This window comes from Tenrec ecaudatus, chromosome X, assembly GCF_050624435.1.
Source record: "Tenrec ecaudatus isolate mTenEca1 chromosome X, mTenEca1.hap1, whole genome shotgun sequence".
NCBI lineage: Eukaryota > Metazoa > Chordata > Mammalia > Afrosoricida > Tenrecidae > Tenrec > Tenrec ecaudatus.
The window spans coordinates 18,131,733-18,149,982 of NC_134548.1; the positions used below are offsets into that span (position 1 = coordinate 18,131,733).

The window sequence follows — 18,250 nt, forward strand, 5'->3', positions numbered from 1 at the left end:
TTTCAGGGGCATCATTTGTCCAAGAAAAACTCAGTGCCATCAGGTTGATGCCAACTCAAAGATAAACCTATTACACAAAGTAGAACTGCCCCTGTGAGTTTCCAAGACTGTAACTTTTTGGGAATAGAAATCCTCATCTTTCTCTTGTGGAGCAGCTGTTGGTTTTGAACTGCTGACTTGCAATTAGCAATCCTAAAAATAAAAATGTTCAAAATTAAAGAAGGAGTTCTCATTTTTAAGAATATTATCCCCTCATTAAGAAATTTGTCCATTTAACTGTACAGGACATTATTTGTGGAAGCATTATATGGAAAAGAATAAAGACAAAATGCAAATTTTATTTTATATGTGGTGTAGTGGTTATGCATTGGGCTGGGATCGCCAAGGTCAGCAGTTCAAAATCAGCAGCTGCTCTGACGGAGAAACACAGGCTTGCTACTCTCATAAAGAGTTCCAGTCTCGGAAAATCACAGGGGCACTTCTACCCTGTCCTATAGGGTCACTATGCGTCAGTATCGACTCAATGGCAGCAAGTGTGGTTCTTCGACTGGAAAAACTTGAACTACTGAAGGAAATTTCCAGGAGTGTATTGTGGCATAGCTCAAAATCTAGTTTGAAAATTCTAAATTTACTTCTATCCTAAAAATAACTAGAATGCCAGAAGTGTATTGTTCCATAGGATATATCATAAATGGGTTCCTAAAATGTAGATTTCTCCAAATGCAGTTGTATTTGACTTTTTAAATTTAGCACAATGCTTTTAGGAAAGATTTGGTCCTTGGCATAAATAAAACGCATACTTGCATAGCAAATATTTTAAAATCAAATTTTAAAACTCATAACCTAGTGAAATTATTTCCTCAAAGTACCTAATATGTATTTAAATATAAGGGGAGTATCCCCAAAATACAGTTTTTTTCAAAGCTATGTAATTAATTTTTTTTTACAGAACAAACATCACCTTCAAAGTACTCTCCATTATACTTAATATATTTCTCAAATCTGTGATTGCATTCTTGGGAACATTTTTCAAAATCAAGGGTTCATTAGGGAGTGAGGAGCGGGTAGGAAGGGGAAAAATGAGGAGCTGATACCAAGGGCTTAAGTAGAAAACAAATGTTTTGAGAATGATGATGGCAACAAATGTACAAATGTGCTTAACAAAATGGATGTATGTATGGATTGTGATCACAGTTGTATGAGTCCCCAGTAAAATGATTTAAAAAAATAATAATGGAATTGCAGATTTGACAAATGTATTAAGTGTAATGGAGAGTACTTTGAAGGTGTTAAGGTTGTTTTGTAAAAAACTTTAAATACATAGTTTTGGGGGGAAAAATCAGGGTTTTTTGGGCTGTACCCACTCACAGTTTTCCCCTGTGTTGTTATACCATTAATATGGTACAGACTTAGAACTTTAGTTTTTTAATTTGGGAAAATCCCTTTTACATCTGACCAACTGATCATATCCTCTGTTTCTGGAATGGTAGGCAAATAGGAAAACTTGTATCTGCTGTGGCTGAAGAAAGTTAGAGAGTTAGCATGCGGAAACTGGAAACCTGCCCACGTTTCCTCAAATCATCGCTTCACAATGTAATTGTGCTGGAGTGTCATTTCTGTAAAATTGGGCTATTATAAATTTAAATCTTAGTACAAATTCTCTTTATAAATGTTTTATCTACACCTTGGCTCCTGTCTTTACAATAACTCATGTTTTATTCACAGTTGACATTGTATAAGTACATAGACAGATTTGTAGTAAGCTTCTCCTCTGGCACAGGAGTCCCTCATAAAAGCAAGGTTCAGTCCATTCTTCATTTCTATTAGTTTGTAAAATAAATCGGAACTCCTTCTAGGAGTGAAAATGTTAAGTACACTAGCACGAACATGTAAGTAAACTACGAAAAACTATTTTGAACAAGATTCTATTTTGTTTCAATTAAATTCAAGGGAAAAAAGGAACTGAACAGTAATTCTTTAAAATATTTCAATTAATTAGAAAGCCATATGGAAAATAATTTGTAGTTAACTTTATTATAAAATAAGCATTTTAGAATTAAAGAAATGATATCCAGCAATTAATATATAGTTGAATATATTTATCATTTACTGTATGTCACACTGCCAAACAATGTATTTCAATTCTCATTTATTCCTAACCCTTACAAGGCTAGTAGTGAACTCATGCCCATTTTATTAAGTCTTTGAGGAAGCCAAGGCTTAGAACACTTTGATATATTGCTGCTTATTGTAATTCTAGCACTTACATATAAAAAGGCAAAAATAATATTTAAAAATTAAAAAATAGATAATTCCAGGGATTCAAGTTTGATAAGTGTTATAAACTTGATATTTACTAGAAGCATGTATCCACTTTAAGTGTATAATATAAAGAACATTTCTGGAATATCTTGCAACATTTGCTATGACAATATTTATTATACTTCGGTATGATTATTGAAATAAAATTGATATTTGAAATGCTAGCAATATTTAGAAAAATGCATTCATCACAGGTAATGTTTCAGATAAAAGCAGTCACAATAATTTATTTTAATACTCTTCTTACTTCTCCTTAATGTATGTTATCCTATATTATGTAGTGAAAAGAAAAATATTAGAAATTAAAATTAAACAAAAAATAAGAATTTCCCCCATCAGAAGTAATGAATAGAACTAACTTTAGTATAAAATTTCAGATTTTTTAAATAGTTCCCTCAATTTTTTGCTTGAATTGTCAAAACGTTTCCACATTTCCAAAGAAAGTATTTTTAAAATGAAGTTTTATATGTTGGAACTAATGTGTATGCTTCTTTTTTTTTAGGATTGTACTGTATATGAAACAGAGAATAAAATTCTCCACGTGGTAAGTATACTTGATGTATATTCATATCATTACAGACTGTTTCTTTGTTTAACTGGTAATTAAATAAAATGTGCAAAATAGTAAATCAACATAGAAAATGTAGTGACTACATCATTTTGATACAATTTTCAGGATCTTTTATAGGAATTGTAGAGAGAATCAAAGCATACATTATGTTAACTGTAATCATTCTATTATATCTAATAGAAAAATATTATGTATTTTTATTGTAATATGTAATAAGGTTGGAACATAATAAATAATGGCTACAGGAAAAAGAAAATTAGAAATCATTGTTTTCACTGTTCATCTCCGACATGAGAGATCAGGAAAAGGTACTTTGTAACAAAGTAACTTTCTCTTATCATCATTCTGATGGAATATTAACTACATTAAATAACTAAACTTCCTTTGCTTTTATTGAGTATTCACCAGCCTTCCTATTTTAATTTGGCAAAGTTGATTCAATTAATGATTTTGAAGATAATTTTTATTAGAAATGCGTTATGTGATCAGTATTGTTTTGTAAAAAGCACTCACTTTTCTTGAAGATGAACAGTTTCCCTAATTTTGTTTGTGTATCAGTTTCTTGGTTGATGCCAATATGTCCTAAGAACTTCTTCACCTACAATGCAAGGTCATGGTGTTTCTGCATGCGCCAGGTCCAAGTGAATTAAGATCTCTATGCCTATCAATTAATAGTTTCCTCTTTTTTTCCTGCTTCCAAATTATGAGTTTCATAGTTCTAAAATATTTGGATAGTTTTAAAACAAAATTTATCTTATGTTTAGAAAGAGAAATATTTTAACATTTACCTAAATATGTGTCAGAAAATATTAATTCAGAATATTCCAGTGCAGACTTTTTCTAATGTCAAGAAGAGTTAGAATCTACTATATAATTGCTATTGAGTAATGATGGTAGCCATAGTGATTTATAAAGATGGCTTGATGAATAGATAATTAATTTATTATTTTAACAGTTAGTTCAGGAGGGAAAATAATTACTACCAATCCTTTTTCCATTCACCTGGTTGGTCTGAGAAACGGGGGAAATTAAGATTTAGCAGACAGAATTGTCTCTAGGGCACCTAACAACAGCAGCAATAGTGAGCTTGAGTTCTATCCAATCAGGATCTCAGAACTTTCCAACCTGCCACCTATCAAAGGCAGAAGAAGGGGAGGGGAATTTGCCACTGGCTCCAGGCCAGTTTTACTCTTGGTCCAGTGTTGCCCCTGGAGGTCTTAACTCTTTCAAACTACTAAGTTCTCAGAGGCATTAGAGAGCTCCATGTGGAAAAGGAAAGGCAGTGCAATTAGGGCAAGTACATTTCTGTAATAATGGTGGAGGGAGTGCGCTGAGAGAATGTGAGATACATCTCAAAAGGCATCTAGTCTTACTCGTATTTTTATTGTTTAAAAACAATAACCAACTTCTTACTGATTTGAGTTTTAAGAAGATTAATTCCAATGGAAAACATTATGGAACTTTGGTGGGGGGGGGGGTATTGTCTTTAGGTGACAATCCAAATTTTAATGTCTTCTGGATCACATACAGTATTATGATATTGGAAGCTATCAAAATGTTGCATATATAGCATGAGCAAGTTTCAAAAGAGTCATAGTATAACACCTGCGTAAAAAACGTCTACAGAAAATGAAATAATTTGAGATACTGCAACAAATTTAATACTCTCTTTGGATGATGTGGTTATCAGTTAATGGGCAAATACCAAATTTTTTAGTCTAAATCATGCATCAATGATTGACTATATCATATCAATTAAGTGTTAATCAGGAAAAAATATGCAAAAGTGAAAATATTTTCGACTAAAATATCCAGATGAATGGTGGAATAAGGAAAACCACTGTGTAGTATCCCAGCCTCTAGATTTTAAAAATAATGATTTTCCATAAATTAGTAGGATTTACAAATAGGTTTTAAAATAAAGAACAGTAGGCAACCATTGACTCATAAATAGCATAGCTGAGATATACTGCCAAGATGATTTAGAATTCTATGTACTATATGAATAAGTTTTGCCTATTAATCATATGAATAGGTAAAAGCAAATAAAATCCTCTTTGCTGTACCAGAAAGTGAATACATAGATATTTAGAGCAGCTGCCATGTGGCTGTGATTTCAAAATAACAAGGAGAAACTCACACACCTGAGTAGAAATCACCGTAGTGGAGGGAGGGGAAAAAAAAAAGGACCTGATGCAGAGGGCTTAAGTGGAGAGCAAATTCTTTGAGAGTGATTAGGGCAAAGAATGTATGGATGTGCATTATAAAATTGATCTATGTATATGTGTGGACTGAGATAAGAGTTGTATGAGCCCCTAATAAAATGTAAAAAAAGAAAAAGAAAGAAAGAAAATGATTAGGGCAAAGAATGTACAGATGTGCTTTATGCAATTGATGTATGTATATGCATGGATTGTGATAAGAGTTGTATGAGCCCCTACTAAAATGTTTTTTTTTAAAAAAGAAATCGCCGTAGCTTGAGGTACAAAAAGGTTCATCAACCGTCTTAGCTCAGACCCTTCCCTCAAATCTTTATTTCATTTAGATGGTTTGTTAGGTGCCTTGGACTCAGTTCCAACTAAAAATAAACCTGCAAGTACAACAGACCAGAAAACACTGCCCATTCCTGTACCATCCTCACAATTGTCTTGCTTGAGCCTATTGTTACACCTATTGTGTCAGCCCATCTGGCTGATGGCCTACTTCTTTCATTTTCCCTCTACTGTACCAAACATGATGTCCTTCTCCAGGAATAGGCCCCTCCTGATAACATGTCTAAAGCACGTGAGGGGGAAAAAAGACTATTCTTGGTTCTAAGGAGCAATCTGGCTTATGTCTTCCAAAACAGAAGCTTTCATTCCTCTGGCAGTCCACGGTATTACTGGTCAGCATTGTAATTCAAAATCATCAATTCTATCTTTCTTATCTAGTATCCATCTTACATGCATATGAGGCAAATGGAAATGCCGTGGCTTGGATCAGGCTATACCTTATTCTTCAAAGTGATATTTTCGTAACATGTTAAAGAGGTTTTTTTTGTAGCAGATTTGCTCAATGCAATTAAAGTCTTTGGTTTCCTGACTACTGCTTCCATGAGGATTGATTATGAATCCAAGTAAAATACAATCTTTGACAACTTGAAGCATTTCTGCATTTATTGTGATATTTATCGATCCAGTTGTGATATTTTCTTTATGTTGCGGTATAATACATGCTGATGCATATAGCCATTGACAGTAGTGAGACTCAAATAACTTAACAATCAGTTCACTGTCCTGATGACCATTTTAAATATAAAAGAGGTATACCAAAAGGTAGTTTATTATTTATAAATAATATCAGAACACTGCTATTGTGGAGGTGAATATTTTAAAAGTGTAAAGAAATTTTGGTTTCTGCATTGGGTAGCTGTTCAGCTTCCAACCTTATACGTGCATTGTAACAACTGGTTCACCTAATGTAACAAAAAATGATGTGTGGGTTCTATTGAACAGGTGAGAATTGGCTGAATCCCATCACTTGTTTTTGATCTTCATCAGTAAACACTTTGAACAACCAAGATTATGTTATCTGCACATCACAAGCTTTGAATGCATCTTCCTTCATTTCTGATGTCATATTCATCTTATAGGCTATCTTCTCCAATTATCTGATCAGCATGCAGATTGATAAGGATAATGAAAGGATATAACCCTGATGCAGAACTTTTTTTAAAAAACATGCAGTATCTCCACGTTCTTTCCAGTGACTGCCTGTAAGGTTTTACGTGAACACACTGAAGTGTTTTGGAATTCCCATTCTTCTAAGTTGATGCATAATCTGTTAGGATCTATCCAAAAATGGGCTATACCATCCCCTGGGGGTGGGGGTCGCTGTAACGATCCAGGGGGCTGCAAAAGCAGATGCCTACATTTTATCCTGGGTTAAAGGCTATAGTACGAAAGTTTTAATCACTAGGGTTGCCAAGTAATATATTTTTTCTGAAAAGGGGCAGCAGACCAAATACGTTTGGGAACTACGGCATAGTCGATAAAACACACGTGTGGGAACAGTGTGCAAGAGGCCACATCTGACCTTCTCTGGCTCCCAAAGCTGACTGCCACAAGGAAGAGGTTAGACAGACTGCCACCCTCCATGCCTTTTTATCCAAGTCACTGTTTCTGAGGGTTTGATAATTCAAGGCAGTGGCCACACAGAATTCACAGACATTGCTCATGATTATGATGTTTATTAGGGAAATTCACAGGTTGTAATTTAGGTGAGAAATTCTCAGGACATAATTGTTTCGTTAGGATGATTTCTTCTGTACCATGCCCTGAGGCCAACCTCTCTGGTCCTCAGCTCGTTGGCCTGGCCTCTCCCCTGCTCAGGGAAAATTACATAGTTCTTTTAGGGCTGCTAATAAATGCTCAAAGGGCATGCGACTCTACTGGAAGCCTCAACTCCAGCTCCATGGTAAATAAATCCAGTGGTCACAAGTAAGTGTCCAGAATCACCCCATTCTATATTTCTGCCCCAAAGTACTCAGCTTTACTAGCTCTGTGGACTGGAAAGCCACCCCGCTGTCTCATGCTTTGACTTTCTAGTTCTACTACTCTTCTGCCACTTCTCTGGTACCATAACTGTCTTCTAGATCAAGGAGATCAATGTGCAGATATCTTGAGGTCCAATGTATACACTACTTCCAGCTCTTCTCTGTTAGAAGTGGGATCTCCCTCCTGATTCTGAGAGAACTGATTTTATACCCAGCAGGATGACAATCACAGTTAAATCTCTTAACAGTCATTCTCTGCTGAATCATAGAATCCAATTAATATATTCCTCCACCTTCTTACCAGACTCAGCAGGAGAACAAAAGTCATTTGGTGGGAGTAACAAAGGCTATGACTATAAAAGCCAAATTAAATTCACTGCATTGCAACAAATAAACATCTTTCTGGTATTCTCTGCTTTCAGCCAAGGTCCTTCTGATGTCAGCAATAATATTCCATATTCCAAGTCCTCTTCTAAATTTGGCTTGGATTCCTAACACCTCCCTGTGGATGCACTGCTGCAAATAATGTCTACATTCCTTTGAATTGCCTTCCTTTGAAATGGGCTTATGTGGCTCTCTTTCAGTCTGCTAGCCAAGTCTTCCAAATTTCTTGGCACCTCTAACACTGGATTTGTTGAAATCTTTTAAATTGTACTCTTATCAATTTCTCAAGCAATGCTTGTGCTTTGTCAGTGCCTTCAGTGCAGCTGGAGCAACGTCTTTCAATACCAGTGGTTCTTGATGATATGCTACCTCCTAAAGTTCTTGGACATTGACCACTTTTTAAACACTTTTTTTAAAAGCAGTGATTCTGTGTATCCCTTATATCTTCTTCAGATGCTTCGTGCATCATTTGCTATTTTGCTTACAGAATTCTGCAATATTGTATTTTGAGGCTTGAACTTTTCTTCAGTTCTTTCACCTTGAGAAATAGCAAACATTTTTCTTCCCTTTGGATTGTCTAGCTCCAAATCTTTGAACACGTCATTATAGTATTTTGTCTTTTTGAGCTGCTTTTTGAAATCATCTGTTCAGCTCTTTTAATTCAGCATTTCATCCTTTTCAAAGTCTTACCTGATATACATTTTGATTTTTTCTTTCCCTCCTGTCTTTTTAACTTTTTTTTTCTCGTGTAGGATGTCCTTGATGTCTTTCCATAAACTCATCTGGCCTTCAATCACTAGCGTTAAATGTGCCAAATAAAACCTTGAGAAGGTTTTATTTACTTGGGATACACTCAAATTTGGATTTTGGCTCTCTTGAACTTGTTTTAATTTTCTTTGACTTCACTTTGCATATGATAAATTGATGGTCTTTTGTGTTTGTTTGTTGTTTTCAGTTCAGCCCTTAACCCCTTTCTGACAACATACTGAGTTTATCATCTCTTCTTACCTATGTAATCTCTTTGGTTCCTTTGGATTTCATTGGATATTTGCAATAAACAAGTCATGGGTCTTGCAAAAGTCTATCATGTTATTGCCAGTGTTGTTTCTGTCAAGACCATATTTTCCAAGTGCTCTTCCTGCTTCTCTGTTTCCAGCTTTCTCATTCCAATTCCTTGATTGGTATGTATCTCAATTCCATGTTTGATCAATTTCTTATTCTTACTGGAGAAGTTGGTAAAGATCTTCAGTTGCCCCATTATTGGTATTAGAAGTTGGAGTGCATATTTGAATAATACTTGTATTAACTGGCCTTTGTTGGAGGCATATGGATATTATCCTATCACTGACAAGGTTGTACTTCAAGATAGTTCTTGATGTGTTTTTGTTAACAAGGAATGCAACAGTATTCAACTTTTCATTTTTAATTCCAGCATAGTAGACCATACAATATGACCTACCATATGTTCAATTCAAAATATCTAATACCAGTTAATTTCAGCTCGCGAATGCTTAGATGATTGATCTTTATTAATTCAATTTCATTTTAATGATGTATGATTTTTCTAAATACATGCTTCATATATCCCATGTTCTAAATAGTAATAGATGTTTGCAGCTGTTTCTTCTCATTTTGAGTCATGCTACATCAGCAAGTAAAGGTTCTGAAACCTTTGCTTCATCCATATTGTTGATAATGGCCCTATTTTAAGGTGGCAGCTCTTCCCCAATCATATTTTAAGTACCTTCTAACCTAAAGAACGCATCATCCGGAACTTTATCAGACAATGTTCCACTGTAATTCATCTCGTTTTCAGTGGCTAACTTTTCAGAAGTAACCTACTTGTTCCCAATCTGCCTTAGTTAAGAAGCTCCAATGAAACCTGCCCACTGTGGGTGAATCTGCTGATATTTTAAGTGCTGTGGCAGAACTTCAAGAATCACAGCAATATTGTGAGCCACCACAGTATGACAAACTGACCAGCCACCAGTAGACTAGATGACGGGAAAGGCAATTTTCAAGAGAAAATAGACCATTCTAATAAAGGCCTCTTATAGCTTAGCAAGTCCACAAGGCATGGAAAACATCAGAGTGCTTTTCAACATCTTGGCAAGCAGATTTAGAGACCTGAGGACAATTATGAGGTTGTATGTCCTTTCTGTAAAGTAGGCCTCTATTGAAGGATGAATGAACAAAAAGCATAGGAAACAGAAGAGTACATATCCTTATATATATTACGAGAAATTATTTTAATGAAATTTTATTATAAACATTTGTTTAATGTTTTCAATAAGAGTCCAAAAATTGCCTATATTAAAAAATATTGAGGATAAGACCAATTTAATGGAGTGAAAAATTAAGTTAAAAATTTTAATTAAGAACATGGGAAAAGAAACGGAATCATGCGGAAAGCAATAAATTACAGATATTACAAAACAGTGGTGTGATAAGATATAAGATAAACTATAAAAATTAGTAGAAAGATGAAACTTATGAGAAAATTGTATCTGTAGAGGATAGATTATGGTTACCCCACCCCTAACTCATTGTAGATAAACCAAGGAAATCTATGATAGGAAAGAAAGGATATAATGGATACATTTAAGAATAGAAATTGGAGTATGATATGTGGATTCAGTGCCAAAAAATGAAAAAAATTAGGTTTTACAAAAATACAATTGGGAAATGTGTGTTAAGAAAATCAGAAACTGTATTGAAAAAATTCTTTCAGGATATGTTTTGGTAAAATTTTATAATTTCTATAGCAAAAAAGCAACCCTGATTGTATTCAGCCAGTGGGAAGATATAATGATTTTTCCTTCAAATTAAAAATTAGATTTTATTAACTAAACGATGGCTCTCAGAAGACAGTGGAACACAATCTATGTCTTTGAGGGAAAATAATAATAACAAAAGTATTATATTTAACTGAATTATCATTCATGTGGGGAAGTAACAAAAATATTTTTACATCAGCAAAGTCACTAAAGTATCTTTTTGACAAAAAAGTTGGAAGAAGCTCATGAATTCACTAATAAATACAGCAGTACTTGAATTCAGAATAGGAAAGTTGTGATAGCAAAGGAGTGGATATAAACAACAAACAATGAAGAAGTGACTAAAAATTATGAGTGCTGAATACTGTTTTTAAAATAGATATTGTTAATGATGAATCAAATGTTAATGAGGAAAAACCCCATTCCCATCTAGTTTATTCAACTCATTGTAGACTCCCTAGGAGTAGAGGGTTATGATGGTGGACAGAGAAATGTGAGAATGAATAAAAGGAGACTGAATGGCTTGTGTTTCCTTGGAATTTTCCATTAACAATAATGGAGCAGACAGCAGAGTGTAGCCATAAAGAATAAAAGGAAAAACAAAGCAATCAATCTTATATATTCCTTTGTAAATTATTGATTGTCATCTGAAGATAAATTCTATTAGAGTCACCTATATTGATTTCCCCTTCAGCTATGCTTTGGCCCTGATTACAGATTCCTTGTTAGCCCACCTTTTAGTGCTCTACACAGGACTGTGTTATGTGGGTATGTAGTTATTCATTGACCGTGAATCTGCATTTCCCTTCAGCCCCTCACCCTACTGTATTCTCACTCCCACCTTTCATCGCAGCCTTGGAAACGGGAGAGGGAATCACTCCTGAGAAGGCATTTCAGAGCTTGTGATTTCACAGACTTAACTCTGCGCTGTAGCCCTGTTGCGCTTCTTGGTGATCCTGAAGCCTGTGTTGGCATTGAGAAACTCATGGAAATCCCATGCCAAGACCAACCATGAAAGTCACACTGTTTACATCAGATGGTCTTGAGCTCAAATCCGCCTAAGCCAACAGTGTGGTATAGTACAAGGCTCTTCTTCTTCTCGTAAAGATAATGCAAGCATTAAGTACAGCCAATGTCCACTGTATATTGCTGTGTTAGGATTGGCTTTTAGTTTTTACAGTACTTTACAAAGTACAAATATTTTCTCTTGCTCTAGCTTCTCCAAGCTTGTTTTTTTCCTGTATTTGGGTTTGATGATGAAGTAGGCTTGTTTTGGCATGTTAAGTATTTGTTTTATTTAATAAACATGTGTAATTTTTTCCTGTCTTTAAATTTTAGTTCTTTACTCCTCAACTCCATCTGGGCTAAGATTATTGTACCATCTGTGCGGTCCAGACTAGAAATGACTCCAACTGCACCGAGCCAACAATTAGATGAGAGGGTCCTAGAGGAGAGAAGAAATCGTTCATGTTAAGGCTTGCCATCCAGCATATCATTTATATAAGCATAGTTTTATCTCCTAATTACTCCAGACTTGAGGATATATTTAAGGAACTAGGGTAACTTGAAAGTCCATAAAAAGATCAGTGGTACAGTGGAAAGTCAGTTTTTGCCAATTTTAGCCTAGATTATTCTTCTCTTAAAACCATGGTCTTAGGTCAATTACCAATGGATTTTTTTTCATATGAATGACCTTTTGGTTGACACTGTGGCATTTGAGCATAAAAAAGTATGACCAAGCCAATTAAAACATGAATTCTAATACCAAGTTTTATAGCTAGAACGTGGCAAGATGTTTTAACAACTTTTCCTTCCTCCCTTTTGAAGTCCTCCTTGCTTCATTCTCTTGAGTCCCCTTTCACTATCACTGTGATCATCTTGAAGTGACATGCCCATACTATTGCTGAACTAGATATTGTCTTCTTGAGGAGTTTTAGATTGTCTTCAAGTATTTGACACTTTGGTTGTTGATTGCTTTGTGAATTATATTTAACTGCAAATTAATTTGTTCACACACATTTTCCCATGCAGGAACAGTAGAGAAAAAAATGTAGACATCATATGATGGAAGCACAATCTGTTTTGTCTTTCCTGGGACCAGAAGACAATGTGGATATACTAAAGGAAATTTGACCATACATAAATTTTTTAATATTCAGTTTTAGTGTTTCCTATCATGATTTAGAGAGACAGTATGTAACTTGGCATGTTGACATGGATGTTCTGGCTAGCATTACCTTGCTGAACACATTATACATTACAAAGTACTTGTCTATTCTGATACCTTCTGGGGACGTGATCCTTATCCTGAAGAAATATTCTTTTTTTTGTGGAGTCAAGTGAGGCATAGCCATGCAGTGCCATTTTTAGAATAAGAACTGGCTTCGCCTCACCATTCTGACAATTAGTAGCTATGAGCAAGCTAAAAAGAAAACTGATTAAATGAGGGGACTGAATATCTGTTATTTGTAAAGTCTAAATGCCATAATTCACCCCTTGTCTGTCAGTTTGACATACTGTGGTGGCTTGTGCAGTGCTGTGCTCTTGGAAGCTCTGTCACTGGTATTTCAAATACCAGCAGGGTCACCCAATGTGAACCGGATGCAGCAGAGCTTCCAGACTAAGAACAGACCACAAAGAAGGAAGAGGCTGTCCATTTTGGAGGAATTAGCCACTGAAAACCTGGTGCAGAGAATTGGAGCCTTGTCAGATACTGAAGGCCAAACGAATAGAGCAGAAGATTGTCACAGAGAGTACCAGGAGCTGAAACCTTCATATTGGAAGACACTCAAAATATGACTAAAGAAGAGCTACCTTCTCCCAGTCAGACAACAGTGATATGGATGGAGTCAAGTCTGTGGGAGTGCAGAAAGAGCTGTAACATCTACTAGTAGTCAGAAATTGAAATACACCAAGTTGAATCCAGGCAAATCTGAAGGCATCGGCAATGAAATGAAATTGATAAAGATCTATATCGTAGGCATTAGTGAGCTGAAATGGACTGGCATTGGCCGTTATCCGTCAGAAAATCATATGGTGAACTCTTCTGGGAACGACACAATCAAGAAGAATAGCATCAAAAAGGACTTTTCAAAATTTATCTTGAGGTGTAATGCTGTCAGTGATAGAGTTGTACCTATCCCCACTCAAGGACATCTAATCGATACAACTATTCAGTTTTATGCACCAACCACTATAACTAGTGATGAAGAAATTGAACAATTCTACCAACATCTTCAGCTTGAAGTTGAGCAAGCATGCAGTTTGGATTCATTGATCATTATTGGTGATTGGAATGCAAAAGTTGGAAACAAACTCATTGGAAAATTTGGCCTTGGTGATAGAAATGGAGCTGAAGATCACATGATAGAATTTTGCAAGACAAACGACTTCTTCATAGATGGAGGAAGCTTCAAAAGAAGCTGGAAAAGAATACACAGAGTCACTGTACCAAAAAATAAAAATAATAACAAAAAAACTAGTCGACAGCCCACCATTTCAGGAGGTAGCATAATAGCAATGGTATTAAAGAAGAAGCATAAACTGCACTGAATTGAAAGCATTGGCCAAAAACAAGAGTCAGGGAATTGATGGAAGGGTGCGTGTTGAAATATTTCAACAAACAATGAAGCGCTGGAAAGCACTAACTCATCTATGGCAGGAAATGTGGAAGACAGCCACTTGACCAACTGACTGGAAGAGATCCATTCCAAAGATAGGTGACCTACCAGAATGCTCAAATTATAGAACAATATCATTAGTATCACATGCCAGTAAATTTTTTTCGGAAGGTCATCCAACAACAATTACAGTAGTACATTGATAGGGAGCTGCCAGAGGTTCAGGCCTGATTCAGAAGTGGATGTGGAACGAGAAAGATATTTACTTGTGTTTTGTAGACTATGCAAAGACATTCAACTGTATGGATTACAAAAAGCTATAGATAACCTTGGAAAAAATGGGAGCTCCAGAACACTTCCGTGTGCTCATTTGGAATTTGTACATGGATGAAGAGGCAGTTGTGCAAACAGAATATGGAATACTGTATGGATTAAAATCAGGAAAGGTGTGTTTAAAGATTGTATCCTCTTACCAAACTTGCTCAATCTGTATGCTGAGCAAATAATCAGAGAAGTTGAATTACATGAAGAAGAATGTAGTATTAGGATTGGAGCAAGGCTTATTTACAACCTTTGATATGCAGATGAAACAAAGTTGTTTGCTGAAAGTGAGCATCCGAAGCACTTGCTCATGAAGATCAATGATTGCAGCCTTCACTTTGGATTGCAACTCAGTGTAAAGAAAACCAAAATCCTGACAACTGGACCAGTAGGAAAATTCATGATGAGTGGAGAAAAAGTTTGAAGTCCAGGATTTCATCTTGCTTGGATCTATAATCAGTGCTCGTGGAAACAGCAATCAGGAGCTCAAAAGATGCATTGCTTTAGGTAAACCTTCTGTACAAGACTTCTTTAAAGTCTTGTAAAGCAAGGATGTTACTAAAGTGGGCCTGACCCAATGTTTTAGTTTAATTGCCTCATATGCACGTGAAAGTTGGACATTGAATAAGGAAGACTGAAGAAGAATCGATGCATTTGCAATGTGATGCTGGAAAACAATATTGAAAGTACCATGGACTGCCATAGAACAAACACATCTGTCTTAGAAGAAGTTGAGGCCAGAGTGCTCCTTCGAGGCAATGATGGTGAGACTTAGTCAAGAGAGAAGACCAGTCCCTAGAGAAGGACATTATGCTTGGAAAAGTGGAGGGAAAAAGATAAAGAGAAAGGACCTGGACAAGATGGATTGACATAGTGGCTATGGCATTGGGCTCAAACATAAAACCATTTGTGAGGATGTCACAGGTCTGGGCAGTGTTTCAGAACTGACTCAATAGCACCTAATAAACAAGCAAAAATAAAAACCCAAAAAACCTCACAGAGCGTTGGGTGCCATTGTGGCCTTTAAAACATGATGTCTATATGGGAAAGGTCACAGGATGGTAATCAGTGATTCTGGGCCAAGGCCACAGTTTACTGAGGAGCTGCTCGGTCTGTGTGTGTATATCTGGCTTTATGGATCTTGGAGCAGGAGGAGAAAGACAGAAAACCAGCACCCAGGGAACCTTGGAGAGAAGCCCCTTCTCCTGCAATGTTCTTCCAGCTCCCTCTACTGACCAAAGCATAACACCACACTCACTGTAAGCAGGAGCCCTGATTGTGTAGTGTTTATGTGTTGGGCGGCTAACCACAAGGAGAGCAGTTTGGACCTCCCAGCTGGTCCATGGGAGAAAGATGAGGCTTTCTACTTCTGTGAAGAGTTCGTCTTGGAAACTCACAGGGGCAGTCAGTTCTACACTGTCCTATAGAGTTGCTTTGAGTTGGAAATGACTTGGTGGCAGTGAGTTTTGGTGCTCGCTGTAACGGAGAATGAGTCTGGTCCATTGTCAAGAAGCAAGGACTGAAGGATGCCTGTGGAGCTGAGAACCAATAAGTTCCTAACTGGCGATCTAAATTTAGCATGTCTCTTCAGAAAACCACACGTAACAGCCTCTAATTTCTCCACTATAAGTGAAAAAAAATTGCCTCCAAGTCCCATTGTTCCCTGTGGCCATAAAGTATATATAGCAACAGAATTTTCTGGAGCTCATCATCATAACACTACTTGAATGTAAAACACAAAGCTAATGAAATAGTCTTTCTACTAACCTTTATCTTAGGCGAGCTTCTGGTATGTCCAGATCCTTGTTATTCTTCAGCCTGGAAAGTAGCTTGCCCTCTGCCAACTACACATTCCTCTCCTCGGGGAGCCTGCATAGCTTTGCTTCCTGTAGACGAAACAGCAGGAACACACAAGGAGGCTTCAAAAACTTCACAGGCAAATTCCAATCTCCTTGAATTCCATTGTGCTATGAACTGTTGAAGCCCCCTCATGGAACAGAGATACAGTTGCCCAATCTCTCAGGAAAGTCGGGAAGTTGCACAGATCTTGATTCCATGTGTTGCTCATCAAAGCGGGTGCAGATTTAGGACTGACTTTCTCTCGTTTTGATTGGTATTTTTGATATCAGTGTAGTTGATAATGGCTTCTCACTAAGTTTGGCTCTCTAGGTATAAAAATAACTGACAAGAATGAAAACATGCAAAACTGCCTAAGTATAACTTGGTACTGCCGTTTAAAAGCGGTGCAACCAGGATCAAGTTGTTTTTGAAATAACCTTGATGACTCGGTTCCCTCTTCTGTACAACAAAGATAAAGAACAATGTCCATTTTAGGGCGGTTGTGAGGATTGCATTATTTAATACATAGAGGCTTAGAAGAATACTTGGAATATATTGAGCTCTCGGTCTACATTATTCATTCGCTATTCACATTGCTGTGAAATAGATACCAATTTATCCCAATTCTGTGAATAAGGAAACAGACACAAAGGGATCAAGTAACTTGCCTGAGATCCTGCAACTAGTATGTGGTAAAATGCCTAATCATGATACCTGCCTCTCTAAACCCCCTCAAAAACCAAAATGCATTGATTACATTGATGCCAACACTTAGCAACTCTATAGGAAAGGGTAGACCTGCCTCTGTGAGTTTTCAAGACTGTAACTTCATGGGGATAGAAAGACTCATCTTTCTCCCTCAGAGTGGCTGGTGGTTTCAAACTGCTGACCTTATAATTAGTAGCTCAACATGTAACCACTGTTCCTTTTAGATGCCTCCCTAGAAGATCATGATCGAATTTTAAGATTGTAAACTTCAGATGTATCATTTCAGCAACTTTCTCTTTACTCGTTATGTTGATGCTTCTCTATCTGTGGTAGGCAGAATTCCAAGAGGCCTCCAAGGCTCTTGCCCTCTGGTGTATCATCCCTCTTCATCAGGGTAGGTCGGATCTGTGCATATGATAGATATCATATATTTCCATTTATTTGCTTAAGTTCTCTCTGAAGAATAGCTGAACTGTTACTCAACTTATATTGAAACACATAAGTAGAAATATTGTAAGTAAGTCTATCATGCCTGAGCATATTTTGAGGCTACTAGAAGACCACTTTCCTATCCCTTGCCTTATCACTTAGAATACATTCAATGTTTCATGTTTTCATGCAATAGTTAAACTTAAAATATTTGTCTAAAAATTATCTGATAAATTTAGAGATACTGAAAGAAAGCTGATACAGTATTACAAATCTGTCTTGGAACAAGTATGACCAGAGGGCTCCTTAGAAGCCAGGGTGACGCGGCATCGTCTCTCATACTTTGGACATGTTGTCAGGAGAGAGCAGTCCCTGGAGAAGGACATCATGCTTGGTAAAGTGGAAGGGCGGCGGAACAAAGGAAGGCCCTCCACTAGATGGAGTGACAACCCGGCTGTAATAAATGGGCTCAGGCAGAGAAACAGTTGAGAAGATGGCACAGGCCTGGGCAGTGTTTCATTCTGTTGGGCAAAGGGCCACGATGGGTCAGAATCAACTGGATGGCACCTAACAACAGCCCAATATATTTAAAAAAGTCACACAGCATCATTAAGTGTAGGACATGTCTATCTTCAGTTTTGAAAGATTCTTAAAATTATAGCTAACCTTGTCTCATTGTTATTCAGTCATTAAACCTTTAAACCATTGTGAGTAGTTTCTAACAGAATCAAAAGAGCCAGTTTTA

The 18,250-nt window shown here is 36.5% G+C and overlaps 1 protein-coding gene across 4 annotated transcripts in view; it reads left to right on the forward strand.

The window, feature by feature from the left end:
- The window catches only part of CNKSR2 (connector enhancer of kinase suppressor of Ras 2), a 296,606-nt gene that overhangs the window by 109,145 nt on the left and 169,211 nt on the right, over positions 1-18,250 (forward strand). For all 4 annotated transcript variants that reach the window (XM_075539028.1, XM_075539029.1, XM_075539030.1 and 1 more), the window contains exon 5: positions 2,825-2,866. In XM_075539028.1, the coding sequence (XP_075395143.1) occupies positions 2,825-2,866 (42 nt within the window). The remainder of the gene's footprint in view (positions 1-2,824; positions 2,867-18,250) is intronic.